The sequence below is a fragment of the Typopeltis vanoorti genome, chromosome 8 (assembly GCF_054136105.1).
Source record: "Typopeltis vanoorti isolate ZY-2024b chromosome 8, IOZ_Tvanoo_1.0, whole genome shotgun sequence".
Lineage (NCBI taxonomy): Eukaryota > Metazoa > Arthropoda > Arachnida > Uropygi > Thelyphonidae > Typopeltis > Typopeltis vanoorti.
In genome coordinates this window covers 9,613,432-9,636,738 of record NC_143556.1, presented here as the reverse complement: position 1 = coordinate 9,636,738, position 23,307 = coordinate 9,613,432, and the positions used below count along the sequence as shown (strand labels likewise).

Genomic DNA, 23,307 nt, shown 5'->3' with positions numbered 1-23,307 from the left:
GGATTTATGCCAGGAAGAGGGACAATGGATGCAATATTTGCACTAAGGCGATGGAGAAATATAGGGGATGCAGGTGGAGTTACATATGGTGTTTATAGACCTGGAAAAGGCATACGACAGAGTAGCCAGGCAGGAGGTATGGAGGTGTATGAGGAAGAAGGGGGGGGGTGTCAGAGAAGTATGTGAGGTTGGTGAAGGAGATGTATGAGGGAACAGAAACTCAGATCAGGTGTAGTGTCGGCATGACAGAAGGGTTCCCCATTGTCGTAGGGCTACACCAAGGGTCAGTTCTGAGCCACCACCTCTTTGACTGGTCATGGATGTACCAGTGGAGGGTGTCAAGGAGGAGGCACCATGGAGCATGCTGTTTGCCGACGACATTGTTCTATGCGAATCATCCCAAGAGAAGCTTGAAAATACCCTGGAAGAGTGGAGAAAGGTATTGGAGGAGAGAGGCATGAAAATTAACCGGGAGAAGACTTAATAGACATCAATGGGAGTGACGAGGATATGATCATACGACTTCAGGGTGAAAGGCTAATTTCAGGGAAGAAATTCAAGTACCTTGGGTTGGTCGTTGAGAGGAATGGTGACCTGGATGAGGAAATACAACACTGAATAACATGCAGCTGGATGAACTGGAGGAAGATGAGCAGGGTCCTGTGCGACAAGAGAGTGAGTTGTAAGAGGAAAGCTGTATAAGATGGTGGTGAGGCCGGCGATGCGTCATGGTGCAGAGACGTGGCCTATAACAAAAGGCACAGGAGAGGAAGATGGAGGTAGCGGAGATGCGGATGTTGAGATGGATGAGTAGTGTGACAAAGAAGGACAGGATAAGGAATGACTACATCAGAGGGACGGTTAAGGTGGGACCAATTGGCAAGAAGATACAAGAAAGTAAGGCTGAGGTGGTTCGGACATGTAGAGAGGAAGGGTGAGGAGTATGTTGGTAAACAAGTGGAGTATATGGAGTTGGAGGGAAGGAGGAAAAGAGGCAGGTCCAAGCTCAGGTGGAGGGATAAGGTGACAGAGGATGGAGTCCGAAGGACACCCTGGACCGGAGAACTTGGAAGAGGAAGGTTAAAGATTGGTGCACCGACCCCGTTTAACATGGGATAAGGCATAATGAAAGAAGAACTTTTTCTAACTCTCGGGATTTTTTTTTAAGGTTGGGCCCATATACAAGAGGTTGGCTGGTCAACCTATAGTATGTTAGTACTGTATATGGGTGGTGGGTTGGGAAAGGAGAAACTTGTTTACATTTGATTTAAAAGCCTGTATGTTGTATTCCTTGAGAAATATGTTAGGAGGAAGACTGTTCCACAGTACCAGGGATGAAATAGGAGGAAAAGAAACTTATTTTGTGGGTTTCAAGGTGTACTGTGAAAGGATGCTGGGTGGCAGCTGTACATGTTCCAATGGGCTTAGTACAGAGTGAGGAAATTATTGATGCTGTTTCAGATGAACATTTCCCATGGAAATATTTATAGAATATTCAAATTGTTGAGACCAAGCGTCTATGTGAAAGTGAGGGGAGCGAGTGGTGAGAGATGGGTCATTTATCAGTCTAATTGCTCTCCTCTGTATTGAGTCGAGCATTTTGAGCTAGCTTTTAGGAGCTCCACTCCAAATGTGAGAGCAGTATTCGATAACTGGGCAGATTTGTGATTTGTATAATGTTAACAGTTGAAAGAGAAAACCTAGTTTTCTGGAAGCTGAGGATGCAATGGTTGTGATGTATTTATGCCTGGAGAGGATTGATGTCAGGGTAATTCCAAGAAGAGAAATCTCATCTTGTCTGGGAATTTGAGTGTTATCAAAAACAATGCTGGAGAGAAATGGTTCTTTTTTGTGAGAAATAAGACAGAACTGGGTTTTACTAGCATTGAAGTTGACAAGGTTATCTGAGCCCACTGGAGGATGGCTTGGAAATCGGAATTAAGGGCAGTAGTGGTTGATGCTCTGTGGATTGAAGTGAGTTATGTAGAGTAGGGTTTGTCAAATAAACAGGAGGAGTGTAATGTGCTATCATCTGCAAAATTGTGTATTGGGTTAGAGGTCAACTGAAGTAGGTCATTGATATATAGAAGGAAGAAGGTCAGTGAGAGAACTGAACCTTGTGGGATCCCAGCATTAGTTGGATGGCGAGAGGATAAGGAGCCGTCTACCATCACACATAGCTTGCATCCAGACAGAAAGCTGGCAATCCAAATGATGGGAGTTTGCTTAGTAAACCTTTGTATTGGACTCTGTCAAAGGCTTTAGAGATATCAAGTGCAACTACTTGGGATTCGCCAAATTTCTCCATGGCATTTGTCCAGCGATGAGTGATGTATGAGAGTAGATCTCCTGTTGATCAGCTTTGACGGAATCCGTTCTGGTGGTCGTTTAATAACTGGGTACCTTCAAGGTAGATTAGGAGTTGAAAGTTTTCTCCATCACTTTAGATAGGACTGAAGTGAGTAAGATAGGGAAGTAGTCAGATGTCAGTGATTTGCCACCCTTTTTAGGAATGGTTTGAATATATGCCAGTTTCCAGCCTTTGGGATATATATATACCAATGGAGTAAGAGAGTGTGTACAGATGGCATAGGATAGGTGTCAGTTCTGGCATACAGAACTTCAGGACAATTGGAGAAATGCAGTCAGGGTCAGGAGACTTTTTTTTTGTGTCTGATTTAGACAACAGATTTATGATATTTTTTTACCAAAAGGATAGATACAGGGCACATTGTATGTTGGGCAGTTGGAATGACTGGAAGGCATTTGCCATTGTCAGTTATGTGCACAATGGAGGCAAAGTGTGAAGCCAAGAGGTTAGCTTTTTCTATGGGTGATGTCGCAATTGAGCCATCTGGGTAAGATACAGGTGGGAATAGTGTATGGCAAAAATTGCAACCAATTGTTTGGCAAGAAACCAAAAGGCATAGCTGCCGTTTGAACAGGCTGCAAGCTTCCTGCTTTTTGCCTGTTCAAATTCTGTTTTAGAAACATTGATAATTTTCTTGCATCTGTTTTGGGCTTCAGTATAAGCACTGAAGGAGGATAGGGGTCTTGATTTGAGTCAGTTGTGGTATGCCCGATTTTTCATTTGTACAGCATTGGCACATCTTTTGGAGAAAAAAGGTTTAGTTAGGGGACGGCAGTTCTGAGTAGTGTGGGGAATGTATGTTTTCATGCCAGTGAGGATTACTTTGGTGATACGTTCGATACATGTGTTTGGACTGGAAACAATAGTCCAAACATGGAATGAAGCATAGTAGTCTCAGAGACTGTCCCATTTGGCACTGTTATAATGCCAAACTGTGTAATCGTTGTTGCATGGGAAAGGAGACGAGCACTAGGTTGTAGTCAGTTACCCAGGGGGCTCACTACATTCACTGCATATTTGGAGGAGCCATTAGTTAGGAAGAGATCTAGGGTATTTAGGGAGTGGTTTGGGTTATCTGGTATTCTGGTCAGTTTTTGAACAATTTGTGTAAAGTCGTTAGTGATGGCAAATGTTTCAGCAAAGGATGATTGTCTAATAATTTATTTTAAAACTAGAAATTTCATATGTGAAATTTATTTTCTGTATTATCCTCATCTTCAACATCTATGTTAATTTTTGTTTTTTGATTGCACTTTGTTCAGACATTTCCACTTTTGACAATATTCTGTTCACCAACCAAGATCAGTTTATCTTTAGTTCACATTAATCTATCTTAGCATACCCACATCATATCCTCTTCAGCCTCCAGAAAGCTTTTTCATTCTAGACAGTATTTTTGTGCTAATTTCCTGACAGCACTTTATAAATCACCAATCTGCGAGACCTTAGAATATTCTTCTCATATTTAGGACAGTATACCTAAAGCCTCTTAGAATGTTTTATTGTATTCAGAACAGGTTCATTAGATGACTGCTCTCTCATCAATTCCCTTTGGTTACTTTCCCATAGATAATGCTGCATTATGTCTTTTCAAAGTATTTCCATGGACACACATTACGTCTTTTCTAAGTATTTCCACTGAACTGACTACTACCATTTGTTCCCTTTCATCATATATAAACAGCAGATGTCAGGGTAATTCACATAAGCTGCCAGTTACCCACACAGTTTAGCTCCAAACATATCGAGACAGCTTAACCCAATGTTTATCAATTTTATCCAATGATTACAACCCTCAGCTCTTCAAGATTCCTTTCTCCTAACCACTTGCTGCACCATTGCCATAGGTCTTAGGATTTTTTTTTTTTTTAGTTATAAAATCTGCCTCCTGTGGGTGAAGCTAATATAAAACTTAAAACCACAGTAGTATACCAGAAATACTACTAATTATGAAATTCAAGAAATTAAAGAAACCATCACTTAGTATGGCCTAAACTCTAATCTATTTCATAATTAATGTTTTGTTTTAATTTTTCTAAATGGATGCAGTTGCCACACACTTTGACCATTATATACCAAAAACAATCAAAATTCACTAAATTGCATTATTTCTTTGATATTTCTTTAAACAGATTGCAGATTTTGAAAGGTTGGTTGGTGTTAGAATTACAGCCATAGCAACTAAGGTGTTTTTTTTTTTTTGAATGACTATTCCTTAGGGAAAACATCAAGGGGAAGACTGTTCCATAGTATAGCAGTTGCAGGAATGAAGGAGAAGAAACATGTTCTGTGGTTTTCAAGGTGCACTGTGTAGGAATGTTGAGCAGCAGCAGCTGCACGTGTTCCAATGAGCTTAGTACTAAGTGGGGGCGGCATTATTGATGATATTTTGGATGAACATTTTCCATGGAAATATTTGTAGAGGACACATAGTAGGGAGACCTATCATCTGTGTGAAAGTGGGGAGAGCGAGTTGGTAAGAAATGGGTCATTAATAAGTATGATTGCTCTCCTCTGTATTAAGTTGAGCATTTTGAGGGAACTTTTGGGGGCCTCCACGCCATATGTGGAAGCAGTATTTGATGGTTGGGCAGATAACAGCTGTTCAAGGATGAAGTAACATACTGAGCGAAAGAGAAATCAGTGTTTTAGAAGCTGAGGATGCAATGGTTGTTATGTGTTTATGCCAAGAGAGGCTTAATTAATGTCAGGGTAATTCCAAGAAGAGAAATCTCAGATTGTCTGGAAATTTGGGTATTGTCAAAAATAATTCTGGGAGAAAATGCGTTTTTTTTTATTTATGAGAAATAAAACAGTACTGGGTTCTATTTGAATTGAAATTGACTATGTTATCTGAACCCCGTTGGAGAATGGGCTTAGAGGTTTGAATTGAGGGCAGTGGTGGTTGCTGTTCTGTACGTTGAGGTGAGTTGCATGGAGTAAAGTTTAACAAAAGAAAGGGAGGAGTGCAATGTGCTGTCATCTGCAAAACTGTGTATGGGGTTGGAGGTAAACTGAAGTGGGTCATTGATATATAGTAGGAAGAGGGTTGGTGAGAGGACAGAACCTTGAAGAACTCTGGCATTAGTTGAATAGAGGATAAGGAGCCATCCACCACCACACTATGGCAGCTTGCTTAGTAAGCCCTTGTGCCAGACCTGGTCAAACGCCTTGGAAATATCAAGTCCAACCGCTTGAGATTTGCCAAACTTCTCCATGGCATTTGTCCAGAGATGGGTGACATATGTGAGCAGATCGCCTGTTGATTGGCAGTGATGGATTCCATACTGGAATTTATTAGACAGGTAGCTTGAAGATAGCGTAGGAGTTGGGAATTGATTTTTCCATTACTTTAGACAGGACCAAGGTGAGTAAGATGGGGTGGTAGTTTGACGGCAGGGACTTGTCTCCCTTCTTGGGAATGGGTTGAATATCAGCCAATTTCCAGGCTGTAGGATAGATATCAGTGGGTAAGACAGTATATATAAGTGACATAGGACAGGAGACAGTTCTGAGGAGCAAACCTTCGGGATAATTGGAGGAATGCCATCAGAACTAGGAGACTTGCGTCTAATTTGGACAGTATTTTACTGTCCAAATTGATCTTTTTCTGGCAAAAGGATGTAGTGGGCATTGTATGTTGAGCATATGGAATAGTTTTGCCATCGTCAAATATGCATGCTTTGGAAGCAAAGTGTGAGGCCAAGGAGATTGGTCTTTTCTGAGGGTATGATAGAGGTGGGAATAGTGTTGGGCAGAAGTAACGACTGACTGCTTTGGCGAGGGACCAAAAAGCTCAGTTGCGATTTGGACAAGCTACTAATTTCCTACTTTTTGCACTTTCAAACTCTGTTTTGGAAGTATTGTTTTTTTTTTTTTTGCATTTATTTCGGGTTTGGGTATAAACTCTAAAGGAGGATGGAGTTCTTGATTTGAGCCAGTAATGGTATGTTTGGTTTTTCATTTGTACAGCCTTGGTGCATCTTTTGGAATACCAGGTTTAGTTAGGGGATGGCAGGTTAGAGTATTGTGGGGAATGTATGATTCCATGCCGGTGAGGATTACTTTGGTTATGAGTTCGGTGCATTTATTTGGGTTGGAAGGTCAGAAGCAATAGTTTAACCATGGGAATAAGACAAAGAAGTTACGAAGGCTGTCCCACTTGGAACTGTTATAATGCCAAACTACTCTTGTATGGGAGTGGCTGTGTAAGCATTGTTGTATGGGGAGAAAACAAGCACTAGGTTGTTGTCAGAATTGCCTAGCAGGCCCTCTACATTCACCGTGTATTTGGAAAGGTCATTGGTCAGGAAGAGGTCTAGGGTATTTGGAGAGTGGTTCGGGTTGTCAGGTATTCTGGTTGGCATCTGAACTAGTTGTGTAAGATCATTAGTGATGGCAAATGTTTCAGCATCTCTGCCTGCAAGATTTGTACAGCTGGAGGAGGAAAGCCAGTTGGTGTTGTGGACATTAAAATCGCCTAGTAGATTTCGCTGTTGGGAAAGTGAGACTGGAGAAAGCCAATTTTAAGATGAGGAAATTAAAGACTCAGAGTGGTTGGTTGCATTAGGGAGTGATAGAGACAGCATATGAATTTAAGTTGGGTAGGGATATTTTCATCCAAAAAAGGTCAAAGTTGGGTGCTCTCTGGCAAGGTATGTCAGAGTGGATGTATGCACAGATGCCACCCTTTGGTCAAAAGGAGTTAAAGAGTTTGGAAGGTTGAGATGAATAGTGCTGGAGGGAGGCGAGGTTTGAGTTTCTGCCAGAAAGAGTAGGTGGGGGGTTTGATAGACTACAGGCGGTAGTGGACACTATTAAGGTTGGAGTTTCAGCCACGGATGTTGCTGAAGTGGATTTGTAGGGTTTTGCAAGTCATATGTTGGACTGCAGGGGTTTTGCACATTTTCTATGCAGTGCCTGCATACTGGTCACCATGGTGGCATCACTTGGTTTTTGCACCAATTTAACGAAGCTGACATGATAAATCAAATGATAAATCTGGTTGGGCACGTATGCACAATTGGGGACAAGTGTCTGAACTTATTGATAATCGCTATTAGCTTTCATGTGCTTTTCAGCATGTCGCAAGTCGCTTTTACAAGGTGTGGAAAGTTCGTTCTGTCCTTTCTTTTGTTTATGGGTCCAAAACGATAGCACCTGACAATATTTTTAGGATCAATGTTGCATTCTTCTGCTAATTTGATGATGTCTTCTTTCAGTGCTTTTCCATTTTCTTTTGGAAAGTTCAAAATGACTGCGTTCAATTTTTTGTTTTTGGCCTCCATCGAGTTATGCATCATCGATGCGATTATTTCACGGAGTTCAATCGAGGGGAAGGGTAAACTTGCATTGCAGCACTGATCGTCAGTTGATTCGAGCTTAGTTTCTAGTGCTTGTATTTTAGAGGAAAGAGAATTTCATTTATAGCACTGATGTGTTGTTCGAGATTTTCAATTCGTTTGCCTAAGGTTATAAGGCAAGCATATATATCTCACAACTTAATGTTCTGGCTAGTTTGTTTTGTGGGATGAAAAACCAGTGTTTCCAGAAGGAAACCCAGCCACTGCCATATGAAAAATCTCCTCAAGATAAATGAAAGGAAACAAACATTTCATGATATTTTGCCTTTAACATTGCTCATGACTAAAAAAAGCAGAACAAAATTCTTGTGTCACAAATTATTTTAGAATATGCTAGAAGATTGATACAGGCTCCTCTGTGAATGATTTTGATGCACCATTGTAAAAGGTCTTGGTTTTTTAAGTTTATGTATATTAACCCTACCTCTTGTGGATGAAGCTAATATAAATCTAAAAACCATATTAGTAGTATACTAAAAATCACTAATACACATTTTTTTTATACTTTTTTTTTATTTCAGTCAATTTGAAAATCTTCCATTAAGTTTTTGAATGGGTAAGAAAGAAAATGCCCATTTATGTGATCATTTTAAATTTAAATCAACCCAGAGCTACTTGTAGCTTAGTAAGTAAACATCAATTTCCTGATATGTACCTCCAAGGGGTGTTCAGATTACTATGACAGCACTACATGGTTAAGTTTACATTAATCTATCAACAATTGTCCACAAAATCAATTACTTGTGAGCACTCCAATATTGTCATATTTAACATTTCATGTTTTTAAGGCACTTCTGATGGAATCAATACATCTAGACCTTGGTCTTTTGGGTCTCTTTCCTGCCATCAAACAGGTGTTCAATACTATGGCTACTCCTTGATTGTCATTAACTGAATATAACATTTTGTATTTATTGCTCAGAAAGATCTCACCAGTTTTTGTCTTTTCTGTTTCAGTCACCCCCATTATGTCGATCTGGTACTTATCTAATTCCTCAGCTAATTCTATTTCTTAGCCATTCAGGCTTCTTATGTTGATAGTACCGATATCTTGAACTCTGGTGATGTTGAGTTGGGGTGTGTTTTAAGATTTATTCCAGTAGCTGATTTTTCGCTGTTTGTCTTGGTTCCCTGTCGAAACAACGGGACCTTGTTTAACCAGGCATGTTGTACCATCATTTTATATTTTGGTTTAAGCCAATAAGAATACAATTTGGTTGGTTAAATTCTAAACAATAATAATAATTATTATTATTATTAAGAGGGCCTCCATAGCTCAGTCAGTATAGACAAAGCCCTTTGGTTGGAAAGACCTGGGTTCTATTCCCGTCTATGATGTGAGGAACCTTTATCTGGTCTCGTTCAACTAAGGTGAGTTAGGCAGCCTCATACAGAGGCAAAAGTTTATTTTCACCTGGAAACTTGGGATTTTCATCCCTCAGAACAGACAAACCTGCCCTGTGAACAAACATGGCTCTACAGACATGAATACTTACAACATGTAGAAGAAATTAATTAATTGTAATTCTTAACAATAAGAATCACATCACCTCGTCATTATGCCAGTAGATAACCACGAGTCACATTATAGTAGTCAACTTCCTAGAAAGGAGATGACACACGAATGGGGGACTTATTATCAAGAGGCTTCCAGGGAATCAGGAACTCATTGAGGGAGGCCATACTATTTTCACCAGCTGTCAAATTCTTCAATTATTCATGATACTTGCATACAACAACATCCAAAGGCAATCCATTCAAATCACTAACTACTCTAAGACAGAAAAATCTAGTCCTAGCTGTCCCCCCCCCCCCTCTTGACAGCACTTTCTCAACTTCCATGGATGCCCTCACATCCTTTCCTCACTCTCCATAAAATGAAAAATTCCATCTACTGAGATTCTGTATAACCCTTCCACAAGTTTGTAAGTCAATCATATCATCCCATCTTTTTCCTGTTTGCTAGTGTCTTCAGCCTACAAATTCTCAATTTGTCTTTATAATCAGTATTCCACAATCCTGATATCATTTGACTCTTCTTTGCACTCTCTCCACTGTATCAGAATCACCACAGAAAGCAGGACACTAGACCTGTGTGCAATAGTCCAAGTGAGGTTTTATCAAAGGCTTGTAAAGAGGCAAAAGTGACTTCCTTATCTTTACATCAAGGTTCGTTTAAGTATTGCCATTATTCTCCAAGTTGTATTTACAATTTTTGCTATATGACCCTTGAACTTCAACTTCCTGTCTACTAAAACTCCAAGATCCCTAGCCTCTTCAGTTTCTTCATGCATAATCCCACCAATATAATACAACATTGGATATCACACCAAAGTGCACCTTACATTTATTAAATTTATTTAATAAATGTAAGGTGCACTTTTTAAATTCCTTTTTAAATTTCCAGCCTATCATTCTGCAAGCATTGCATATCAGCAGCACTTCTGATTCTAACTTTACATCAGCAAATAGCTGTATGTTGCATATCAAATCCTTCCCAATGTCATTAACGCATGACTTATTTTTCGACTTTATTTTTGTTGACTTTTGAATTATTATTATTGACTTTATTTTTCACCCGCCTTTCAGATGGTTCACTATCTTTTTCTATTTACAGAAAGCCTACACACACAGGAAGATACCTACATAAACAATCACATCATCATCCAGTCCAACAGTACGGCATTTTAAAAACACTTACACACAGAGCCAGAGCCATTTGTTTGAATGATACAGCTCTGACCACTGAACTCCAATACCTGCGCCATATGTTCTTAGCCAACGGCTACAATCCCTACAAAATAGATAAAATACTACATAGACCCATTACTCTGCCCTCCCCTAATACACAAGAATACAACATGACCATTTCTATTCCCTATATCAGAGGTACATCGAAAAAGATAGCCAAAGTATTGTTGAAACATGGCCTTCGCACCACTTTCAAACCTCATGTCAAGCTGGCAACTCTGATCGATCCACTCGCCTAAGGATAAACTTCACCCTTTAGCACACCCAGGAGTGTATGAAGTTCTGTGTGACTGTGATTTGGCCTATTATGGGCAAACAGGAAGATCAGTGAACATCCGCCTGGAAGACCATGAAAGATACATTCGCTACTATTACTATGGCAAGTCGGGACTGGCAAATCACGCTTTGGACACTCCTTCACACAGGATTAGATGGAGGAAAACGAATGTGCTATTTAGGAGTTGTTATAGATCTGAAAGAATATTTTTTGAGTCAGCAATAGCTTTGAAGAATTCTCCCAACCTTAACAAATATGGTTGCATTAATTTGCCAAAAATTTGGGAGACGGTTATCCTAAGAAAAACTCCTGGATAACTGTTTTTTTTTTTTTTTCTCGTTAGAGGGCGCCAAAAATAGGACTTTAGGTCTTTTGCAATTATATTGTTTCGCTCACTCACTGTCGCGTTTACATGTGTGTTGTGCTCTGATGATGCTGAGTTGAAAATCAGCAAAATATAAGTGTTAATAAAACATCTTTGTTGTTAAAAGTGTTTATGGTGTTGTTAATACCGTGAAAAATAAGTCATGAATAACCATCAACACCTAAGCTTATCTGTTAGGTCATTAATGCATATTGAATAACAATTGTCAAAGGACTGATTCTTGAGGCACACCACTGGCTACATTGAATCTTGCAGATTCACATCCCTATATACAACTTTTTGATATCTGTCAGTCAGCCATCCTCTTATCCATGCCAATAGTTTATAATTCAATCCCATATTCTTCAATTCATGCAGCAGTCTTCTATGCTATATTCTGGTTTTTAGTGTGATGGAATCCATGGTTTTCAAAGTATTTGACTTGGTGATAGCATTAGGAAATTTTTTCATAACCAAGGTAGCCACTTTGCCCCAAGTCCCATCACATGCTGTGTTAGGTAATTATTTTTTAGTGGCTACATAAATTTCATTTCCTTCATAAGTGCCATTTCCTTCCAATTTATTTATCTATGGCAGCCACAGTTGAAGTCTCTAAATAAGGATTACCCACCCTGTGCTCATCAACTCATTAAACTAATTTGCTAATGCACATCATTGATATTTTTGCACTCCAACTTACAGCAGCAGCAACCTGTATATTTTGTCCTGACTTTTCTCAGAGATTCAAATACACTGCCTTTCTCAACTACCTATTTTACTTATTGTCTTATCTTTAGCAAGACCCTTCCCTATCCTGTTCACTTCTCCTTGAAAACCCAACTTATATTCTATTCCTAACAATATCTTCCTGTGTGAACCAAGTCTCACCAATGCCAAGAACTCTTCACCCTTGTTCCTGATCTATTACAATATACTAATTTAGATAGGAAGAACTGCATTCAGTATTCTTTGATCATTCCACTTACTTCCGGGATGCCTGCACACGCCTTCTTGTATTCCTGTTTAATAAGGTTCATTATCTTGATTTTTTCAGTTTTATTCTCAATGAACTTTCTCCAAACTAGGTGCAATCCATCAATCATATATGTCTTTCATCCCTCACATTCAATTCCACACATCAGAAAACTGAATACCATTCCGACACAACCTATGCATTAATCTTTCAGGTGAGAGATGAATTTCATTGCCTGGTGTGAGACTATCTCTCTGCTTACTGGAAGCCTGAAGTGTATGTAAAAATAAATTTAAAAATACATAACACACACACACACAAAATTGATCAAAAATAAAAAAATCCTTAAACCACCTGTGGTAATGTACTATAGGTTCACAAAATAACTTTTCATGGGTGGGAGAAAAACTATTTGTAATCACTGTCCTTCTCCATTTGCCTCTTATACCTATCATTCTATAGTTCTTTCAAACTGTTCATTCCAGCCAAAATTAATTTACTTTCCCCTTTGAATTTAACTGCATCACTAACACCTTTAATGTTTGCAGCAGGGAAACATGATTTTGTCACATCCTCTTCAAGCATTAATCATGGAATTACCATATTATATATCTTACTTCACCTTACTCAACCTTTTTCACTCATTAGTACTCTTACCTCTCTTTAGTCTTCTCTATTATACTATCATGTGCAGACACTTCATTAGTTGTTCTCATACTTTGTCCTATGAAAGATGAAGCCTGCTATTTGTTTCATTAAACCTTATTTTCACTTTTCACCATGTATCTTTAATGGTGAAACTTTGCAACCTTTGCCACCTTCATATTTCTCTATAATTGTCAAAATTTTCCCACTACTCTACTACTACTTGCAAGTATCTTAATAAGCAACTTAGTTTTTCGTATATTTTTCTCTATAAAACGCATGTTAACTTACTACCTAAGAACATTTAGTGAGATCAACAGGCAGTTCTAGACAAATCTGAAAGGCAGAAACACAAAGATGCTAAGAAGAAAATTGAGTTCTAAACATTCCCCATAGCCAGCAAAGATCATCAAGTACTCAATAATATATATAAAAATAATTTAAAATAAAAAAAAATAAAAAAAAGGACTCCAGCAGTTACATCTGCAAATTCAAGGGCTCAATTAGTTGTTCCACAGAACTGAATTAGATGAAAGAAGAGATCAAGTAGCAGGTTTACTTAAATATTAAGACCATTCATTAGTATGATGGATATTAGGATTTTCACATGAGCATAATATGCTTAGATGAAGTCTACTCAGTCTCCAGGTCAACAAGCACCTAACCAGACTGGAGAAAACAGTGAGCTAATGTAGGCAAAGTGAGGTACAAAATCCATCCACCCCTCTGAGGAAAGACCAAACTTCTAGGCTAGGCACCACTAGATGGACAAGTTTTATCACCTTGAGTAATACCACTTTGCTTATTGAATGCTTGAAGGAGCCAAAAACCACACCACTCAGATTTTAGAGCAAAGTTTGAGTACTTACTTTTTTTACTCCTTATCACGTGCAATGAGTGCTTTCATAATTTTATCATGCATCATGGAGAGAACATTTCTTGAGAGTACAAGCTTTAAAACTTAATGGATAGCATGCCAGATTGAACTTTATGGTAATACTTTGAGGCTTTCAAATCAGGTGGCAAATAAACATGCTGCCACGTACCTGGAATGAGTTACAGTATGCGAGACACTACTAGGGCTACAATTTACAGAAAATGGGTGGAATTTTTTTATGCATACAGCTGTTGCCAAATATTCCATCTCCCTCCCAGTTTTCAATTTCAAACAATGAAAAGTCAAGTAAAGAAAGATCTTTCCAGACTTCAAATATGAGGCCATAGTTTAGACCTCCACAATTTTCAGTTCTATCTCTACTGCAAAACCACCCGTAAAGCCAGTGACGTGTAAGGTGCATTTGTACAAGGTGTTTCCCCCCCCCATAAAAAACAAATTTTCAAAATATTTCGAGAACATCATGAAAATAACATCAACTTTCCATAAAATTAAAACCTGAGTCAAAATCTTGTTCAACCACACTGATTTGAACAACAAGATTGAAAATATTTCCATTTCCTAATGTTGATCTATTGTTACAAGTAATACATAAAATGAAATGAGTAAACAAAATGAGTAAATGTATAGCAAAAAAACTATTGAAAAACATTTGATACAGGAAAGGTCCAGTAAAACAATTTACAACAAGTGGTCTCAAAGACAGAATATATAATTGATTCACTTTGGCTGGTGAAGTTAAATAACAGCTGCATCATAGGTAGGTGCATGTTAATCCTTAATTATTACATTTATAGATCTAAACTGTATCAATCTTTAGATTATATTTTAGAATTGAAAAATGACAGATCGGAATAATCAGTGGCATAATAAAATCAAATAAATGACAAACTTGTTTTTCTTAATAATGGATGAAATTTTGGTTTGTTTTGTCATCTCCAATTGCAAACACCCCATGTTATATTTTGTGTGCATCATAACATTCAAGTTACTCTACAATCTTTTTTTTCTTGCAGTGTTCTTAAATTTGGCCAAAGGTATTAATTCTAATTTTCTGAATGTAAGAATTATTTAACTTGGGAAAAATGCATAAAATGCTTATATTTCATTCTAATATAAGCTACAATTAATACCAACCTTCTTCATTGAGATACAAATATAGTAGTCATGGTAAATAATAGGAATAATATCCTTTGATAGCTGTACATCCAACTCCACCATATCAGCACCCTATAGAGAAAAAAAATAAATGAAAAATTTGAAAATATCAAAAAAAAAACAGATTAATATTGGAATTATTAATTCAAAGGTAAATAATGCTGATTTTAAACTTAGTTAAATGCCAAGTATTTATCGTATAAGTCACTGAGAAATGCACATGCAATTGAAAGATGGCCAATGATATATGATAAAGAATGACAAAATGTCTCTTCTACACAGATAAAATAAATAAGGAGAAGAGGCATACCAAATAAGTTCAGCGAAAGTGGTTTATAAAAAATATCACCAAGTATACATCAAATAGGTTCAGCAATACAGTAGCTGTTATATAAAAAATTGCTAATAATGAGTACTGCACAATGAGTATGTTTTAAATAAAAATTAACGTAGGATTGTTACTCGATTATAGGTGTAAGGCAAGCGATGGTATTGTCGATGTCATACAAGTAAGTATTTTTAATAAACATTAAAAAGTTTAGCAAGTATTATTTGTACTATTTCACATTGGACTGTGTAGTTGAGTGTGGGTACGTAAGCAATATTTTGTAGCAAAATTTACAAAATTTTACGTAGCACTAATGCATATAAGAAAAATGGCAGCCATGACTTCTTTCACCAAGTTTAAGGTGAAGGATTTTGTGAGGTGTAATATGTATTCCATGTAGTCTGAGTGAATGATATATGGTATTAAAGAGTGGAGAGAGGATATGTCAAATCTTCTGTGCACAAATAATGCAAGTCATGTTAAAAGCTGGAGAATGGAAGAATGAAGTACTAAAATTAACAATATAAGGCAAGACAGAGAATGCAATGGAAGGAGTGAACGACAGTGGGTGATGTATGAATGAGAGTACGAATGAAGTGACTGAAGGTGATGTGGATAATGAGACAGTGAAGAGAAAAATAATTAACTTAATCCTTCACAGGACTAAGTTAACTTGAAAAACAACTAGCATGTGGCAGAACATGACAGAGAATGAAAGTGAATAGAAAATAGAGAGAGAAACTGGGAATAAGAAGGTATTTTATGGAAATTCAATCATAAAAGATGTACTTAATGAGAATGTGACAAAAGCATGTTCCCCAGATGCAAAGATCAAGGATGCTAGGGAAACTGTTTGCAGAAAGAAGTGAAAGTTGATTGTTTTGAAAGATACAAATGATGAAATATGCAATAAGAGAAGATATATAAGTTGCTGATAAAAGCAAATAAGAATGAAAAAAAGATTGTGTCTGCTGCCTCAGTATGATATGAACAGAGAAGGCCCATACTTGCTAATGAGTCAATGAGAAGATTATGCAAGGGCAATGTTGTACAGTTTATATGAATGAAGTGAATCTGATGGATGAAAAAACTTACATATGCCTGATGGATTGAATCTAGTTTTAAAGTTGATATTTGAAAAAGTGTTGTTCAACAAGGGTTCCTTAAGGGTCAAAACTGTATAACTGAGAGGAGACCTCCACATAGCCTTTAATGGAATGTGAAGAACCGACCAGGGCTTCTGACCTAATGTCCTGTCCTCACCTTCTCGTGGTGCACCCTGTTGGGTATCTACCTGGATACTAAACGAACGAGGATGGGTTGGCAATTTGGGATTTAGCCGACCAAATTGTATTTTCTTATTGGCTTAAACCAATATACAAAATGATGGTACAACATGACAAAATTTCATGCTGGCTGGAGCGTCGCCCGGTTAAACAAGGCCCACGTTGTTTTTGCCAGGGAACCAGGGAGAACAGCGAAAAGTCAGCTACTGGAACAAATCCTAAAACACACCCCAACTCAATATCGCCAGAAATGAAGATCCGTACTATCAACATAAAAAGCCTGAACAAAGAATTGGAGCTAGCCGAGGAATTAGATAATACCATATCGACATAATAGGGGTGACTGAAACAAAAAAGACAAAAACTGGTGAGATCTTTCTGAGCAATAAATACAAAATGTTATATTCAGGCAATGACAATCAAGGAAAAGAAGGAGTAGCCATAGTATTCAACACAAAATATGAGACTAATCTTCTTGAATGGCAGGCAGTCTCAAGTAAAGCATGTGGGCTAATATCAGAATGGGGAATTGGACAATGAGACTTATTTGTGCCTATGGTCCCACAGAGGTTCTACTAAGGTAGAAGTGGAGGAATTTTTTGATGTCTTAGAAAAAGCAACGGACACAATGAAAAAGGAAAGGTCATTCCTTGTTGGGGATCTAAATAGAGTAGGAAATGATTGTCAGACATACAAAAATATTTTGGGAAAATTTGGAGAAAACAGTAAAGCTAATAATAATGGCAAATACCTATTGGATTTCTGCTCAGGACATGGACTGGTTATTACTCACACCATGTTCCAACATAAAATGTACACAAATTCATATGGAGAGAAGAAGAAAGGAATAAGAAAAGTCTCATTGATTATGTTATTGTCGATAGTGATGTTTTCTTCCTGGTGCAGGACACCAGAGTATACACAGGATTTGAAATTGGAAGTGATCACTACTTAATCTTCAGCAAGATAAAATTAAATTTCATACTGAAAAGAAAAACATGTAAGAAAGATTTAAAGTGAATAAAAGTTGAGTAACTCTCAGATGTGAACTGTAGACTAAATACACAAAGGTTAATGAAGAAAAAATGAAAAAGTTTGAGAACAGGAACCAAACCTTGGAGATTCAGTGGCAAACCTTGAAGAAAACATTGATTAATTCAGCCAGAGAGGCATGTGGTGAGGTAGTCTGCAAGGATAGAAAAATCAGAACTCCATGGTAGGTTCAGGAAGTTAGAGGCAATCAAGGAAAAGAAAGCATATTGAAACTTTCTGACAAGTAAAGTCAGTCTGCTTTTAGAGAATACAGAGAAAAACGTATGAAAGCAAAGCAGTATGTAAAATTAGCTAAACAAGTCATAAGAAAACTTCAGTAGGAACATGGAAAATAAATATCAAGAAGGTGGCAAAATATTCTGGAGGTTTGTTGAAGAAGCTTAGAAATGGAGGAAAGAGTGTTGTAAAAGGAGTTAGAGATGATAAAAGTGACATTAAAACGGGAGAAAAAGATATCCTTGAAGTATGGAGTAATTACTTCGAAAAATTGCTAAATGAAACAAGCAGTGATAGCACAGTGGTAAAACACACTCAACAGCATACAGTCAGGAATACATATCCATACTTGAAGTAGAAAATGTCATCAAAGGCTTGAAATGTGGAAAGGCAGCAGGAGTAGATGATATTCGACCAGAAATGCTGAAGTCTGGTGGTATGCAAGTCTTACAGTGGCTGCACTGCATAGTTCAGAATGCCTGGACAGAAGGACAAATTCCTGATTGGAGTAGAACTCTAATAGTACCCATATATAAAAAGGGAAATAAAACTTAATGTGAGAATTTACAGAGGTATTTCCCTACTGAGTGTTCCTGGCAAGATCTGTGCAAGTATACTTGAGAAACAGTTGAGAAGAATTGTGGAAGAAAAGCTTGATGAAGAACAAGCTGGATTCAGGCCAAATAGAGGCTGTCATAATCAGATCTTCGCTTTACGACAAATAGTTGAGAAAGTATGGGAATATAACAAAGATCTGTATTTAAGTTTTGTCGATTTCGAAAAGGCATATGACATGTGCCAAGAGAGAAGCTATTCAATACGCTACAGTTATATGGTGTCAATGAAGCATTATATCAAGCAATACTTAGTCTTTATTTGAGTTGTAAGTCAGCAGTTAGAATTGAAGGAAGTACAGGAAGATGATTTAATGTTAAATCTGGTGTGAGACAAGGATGTACATTATCCCCTCTGTTATTCATTATCTATATGGATCACATTATGAAGGAAAGTGGTATTAAACATGACATCAAAATTGGAGATGTTAATTCAGCTCTTTGCTTTATGCAGACGATGTTATACTTCTAAATAAATCCACTACGAGTCTGCAAGATTCCTTGACTAAATTGAATAACTGTTGTAATAGATATGGTATGAAGGTCAGCATTAAAAAGACAAAGACAATGAAAATAGGCAGAATCGTTGAAAATGTCAAATGCATTGTGAGCAGAGAACCTGTGGAACAAGTAAAACATTTCACCTACTTAGACACGATTTTTAGTGAAGATGGTAAATTAAATATGGAAATAGACAACAGAATCAAAACAAAGCTGGTATGGTAGGAAGTCAATTGAATAAATTCATATGGAATAAGAGAGAAATTAATAGGAACACTAAATTAGCTATATACAAGACAGTGTTCAAATCAGTTTTAACTTATGAATCTGAAAGCTGGGTCAGAAGTAAAACACTTCACCAAAGACTAGAGACCGCAGATATGAGAGTCCTGAGAAAAATTAGAATCATAAACAGATGGCATCAATGGCAATATCATATTAAACATGAGGATATTATGAAAGAATTTGACATTGTCAGCATCCGTGAATGCGTTAACAGAGCTAATCTCAGGTGGTATGGTCACTTAAATAGAATGGGAGAGGAAAGATTAGCAAAAGAAGTGTTCTCTGCCAGATTGGCAGGAAAACGACCCAGAGGAAGACCAAGATATAGGTGAATTGATACAGTACAAAGTGCCTTAGATGACAGAAATATAAGATCTGATAATGATAATATTGGAATCTTGATAAATAATAGACTGATTTGGAGGAAAACTGTAGATAGGAAGTTAGTAATGATATAAATTTTTCATGTAGTACTATCATATCCTGTACGCCCCTTGAGGGTACATGTCGGGAATTTGATGATGATGTTGTTCAACAAGAGGCTGAAGTCCAAATTCAGGGAAACTAGATTGTGTGTGTGTGTGTTGGGGGGGGGGGAATTGTAATCAAGTATGCATTCAGCCATTCATGAGAAATGCGTGTGTACAGAAAACGATTATGCAATGGAAATCTTATTTCACAGGTTTAAGCTTTCAGGGGTGAAGTGTAGACTCAAATATCCAAAAATTATTTAAGAATAAGAAAATTTGAAAAGAAGAACCAAACCTTGGAAATTTAATGACAAACCCTGAAGAAAATAGACTGATTCAGCTAGAAAAGCATGTGGTGAAGTTTCCAATAAGGACAGAAAAATCAAAACACCATGGTAGGTTCAGGAAGCATTTTTGGAAATTATGGAGACAACTACCATGTTTGAATAAAAACTTTAGTTTACTATTACTAAAATTTTACAATTCGACGTTTAGACCTTTATGTCAAGGTCATCTTCTGGAGCGTACAAATATACACAGGAAACAAGCTATACTACAATCATACTGGTTCGTTAAAGACACTGACTAACCGCTACCACAATTGTTGGCCTGACCTCTGGTGAAAAAAAAAAAAAAAAAAAAAAAAAAAATTATACATCAACGCTAAAGTCCTATTATTTGTGTTGTCTACTATATACATATATTAACATTATATTAACATCATTCCAGCCAGTTGGAGTGGAATGGTTTCTAATAATAGCAGATTGGCTAGAGTCCTGACTTGTGTTGAATCTTTCAAATTAGGTTGGCTGAATGTGTGCCATCCAGATCCTTGGAATTTTCATACCATCTTTATTGTTGATATTTGGGTGGTTTATCAGAATTTCGCAGGATTCTTTAAATTTTCTTTCGTACCATGTTTTGTGCGGTGTAAGGAGCAGGTGCTTTTCCAGTTGATTTGGTGTAAGGTGTTGAGTGCGTGGTCTGAGAGGCCTGCTTCACCATAATGGTTATATTTAATGTGTCTAATGTGTTCTTTTTTGCGTATGGGGATTGTCCGTCCTGTTTCACCAATGTACGGTAAGTTACAGGTGCAGCGGATGCAATAGACTCCAGGATGTGCTAATGGAAGGAGAGGGTCCTTAGAGGAGCCGAATATGGTTTTAAGTTTAGTGGGTGATTTAAAGGTGGCGTTAAGGTTATAATGTTGTAGGATTCTGTTGATTTTTTCCGATAACCCTTTAATGTATGGGATGGCTATGGTTTTACTGTAGTCTAGATTCGTTTTTGTTGTGGTTTTATAGAGTATTTTATTGACAGTATTTTTGTTATAGCCATTGTTTATGAATGTGTCACTAATGATTTTTAGTTCTTGTTTCAGGGCGGCCTGCTGGTTAGAGCAAATAGTTGTGGCTCTGTTTTTAAGGGTGTTTATGACTCCATATTTTTGTGCTGGGTGGTGATATGAATTCGCATGTATGTATTGGCCCGTGTGTGTCGGTTTTCGGTAGACCGTGAAGGATAGATTGCCTGAAGGAAGACGTGTAACTAGTGTGTCTAGGAACGGGAGCGAATTTTGGTTTTCGATTTCGATGGTAAATTGTATGCGTTCGTGTTGTTTGTTTAGGTGGCTGAGGAATGTGTTAAGCGTTTGTCGGCCGTGCGGCCAGATCGCGAACACGTCGTCAACGTATCTGAGCCAGATTGTCGGTCGAAGCGTGGCGGAATCAAGAGCCCTTTGCTCAAAGGTTTCCATGTAGAAGTTCGCGATTGGGGGGGATAATGGTGAGCCCATGGCCGTACCTTCCTTTTGTAGGTAGAATTTGTTTTGCCACACGAAGTAACCGGACTTTAGTACGTGGGCAAAGAGGGCCGTAATGTCGGGCGGAAATTTGTTCTGTAGTAGGAGAATTGTGTCATTGATGGGGACATTAGTGAAAAGGGCAGAAACGTCAAAACTGACTAATAAGTCGTCTTTGTCGAGTGTTATGTTTTTGATTATATTTATAAAGTGTTGTGTGTTTTTTACGTAGGAGGGGGAATGACCTACCAACTCCTTGAGTGTTGCCGCTAATTTCTTGGCTAGGTGGTAATTGGGACTGTCTATTCCTTCCACTATTGGTCTAAGGGGCACATTTTGTTTGTGTATTTTCGGAACCCCATATATTCTGGGGGGGCGGGCGTAGTGGGGTTTGAGTTTTTTAACTGTGTCTGGTGGCCATGAAGTGACGGACTTTAATAGTTTTTCTGTTTTGTCCTTTATCCTCTTTGTTGGGTTATAATTTACCATTTTATATGTGTTGTTATCGGCTACTAGTTGGTTCATTTGCAGTATGTATGTTGACCTGTCAAGGACAACAGTGGCACTGCCTTTATCAGCTTTCGTTATTATTATGTTTTGTTTGGCTTTTAACGATTTAATTGCTGCTAATTCTGTTTTAGTCAGGTTGTTCTGTATGGTTTTCTTGGTATTTAGGACATTACTGGTTTCTAGTCGTATTTTGTCTGCTATGTTGTTAGGTAGGGATCTGATGCCTCTTTCAATGTGGTAGATAAAATCTAATTTGTTTACCTTTTTAGGCGCTATTGCGTAGTTCAGTCCTTTATTCAGCAGCGTGAGTTCGCCGTTGTTCAGGGTGTGGCTGGATAAGTTAATCACATGGTTCTTGCTTGTCGGTGGTTGGTCGCTTCTTGTCTCCCTTGTTTGTTGTTCATTGTTGTTTCTCGGGGAAGAAATCCTCTGATTGGCCGCCATATTTTGCCATTGTTTCAACCTGTGGAATTTTTTCTTGAGTTTTTCTTTGTTCTTTTCCAGGGTATGCTTGGCCGAATTGTCAGTAATTCTTTCAAGTGTTTGTAGAATGTCTTGGTTAACATAGTTCGATAGTTCTAATTGTAATTCAGAAACTAGATTTTGTGTTGTAGCTAGGTTTCGGCGGGCTGTTTGGATCTGCTCTCTAAGCATTGCTTTTTCTGTGCGGTCATAGATACGAAGTGCCTTAGCGGACGTAAATTTCTTTTTTAGCCTGATGCAGATCGGAATGAGGTTATTGTCTCTGCATTTCTTTAAAAAGGCCAGCCGATTGATCAGGAGAGAAATACGAATCTTTAGCTTACCATAGCGATTGCAGCGCTTCGTATCTATGACCACACTCGTATCTAATCGTATCTATGATCGCATTCGTATCTATGACCGCACAGAAAAAGCAATGCTTAGAGAGCAGGTCCAAACAGCCTGCCGAAACCTAGCTACAACACAAAATCTAGTTTCTGAATTACAATTAGAACTATCGAACTATGTTAACCAAGACATTCTACAAACACTTGAAAGAATTACTGACAATTCGGCCAAGCATACCCTGGAAAAGAACAAAGAAAAACTCAAGAAAAAATTCCACAGGTTGAAACAACGGCAAAATATGGCGGCCAATCAGAGGACTTCTTCCCAGAGAAACAACAATGAACAACAAACAAGGGAGACAAGAAGTGACCAACCACCGACAAGCAAGAACCATGTGGTTAACTTATCCAGCCACACCCTGAACAACGGCGAACTCACGCTGCTGAATAAAGGACTGAACTACGCAATAGCGCCTAAAAAGGTAAACAAATTAGATTTTATCTACCACATTGAAAGAGGCATCAGATCCCTACCTAACAACATAGCAGACAAAATACGACTAGAAACCAGTAATGTCCTAAATACCAAGAAAACCATACAGAACAACCTGACTAAAACAGAATTAGCAGCAATTAA

General features: G+C 37.9%; 1 protein-coding gene across 4 annotated transcripts in view; it reads right to left on the bottom strand.

The window, feature by feature from the left end:
• Positions 1-23,307, bottom strand: part of LOC150103721 (glycerophosphocholine phosphodiesterase GPCPD1-like) — a 284,138-nt gene that overhangs the window by 87,173 nt on the left and 173,658 nt on the right. For all 4 annotated transcript variants that reach the window (XM_090397125.1, XM_090397127.1, XM_090397126.1 and 1 more), the window contains one exon: positions 14,777-14,869. In XM_090397125.1, the coding sequence (XP_090253251.1) occupies positions 14,777-14,869 (93 nt within the window). The remainder of the gene's footprint in view (positions 1-14,776; positions 14,870-23,307) is intronic.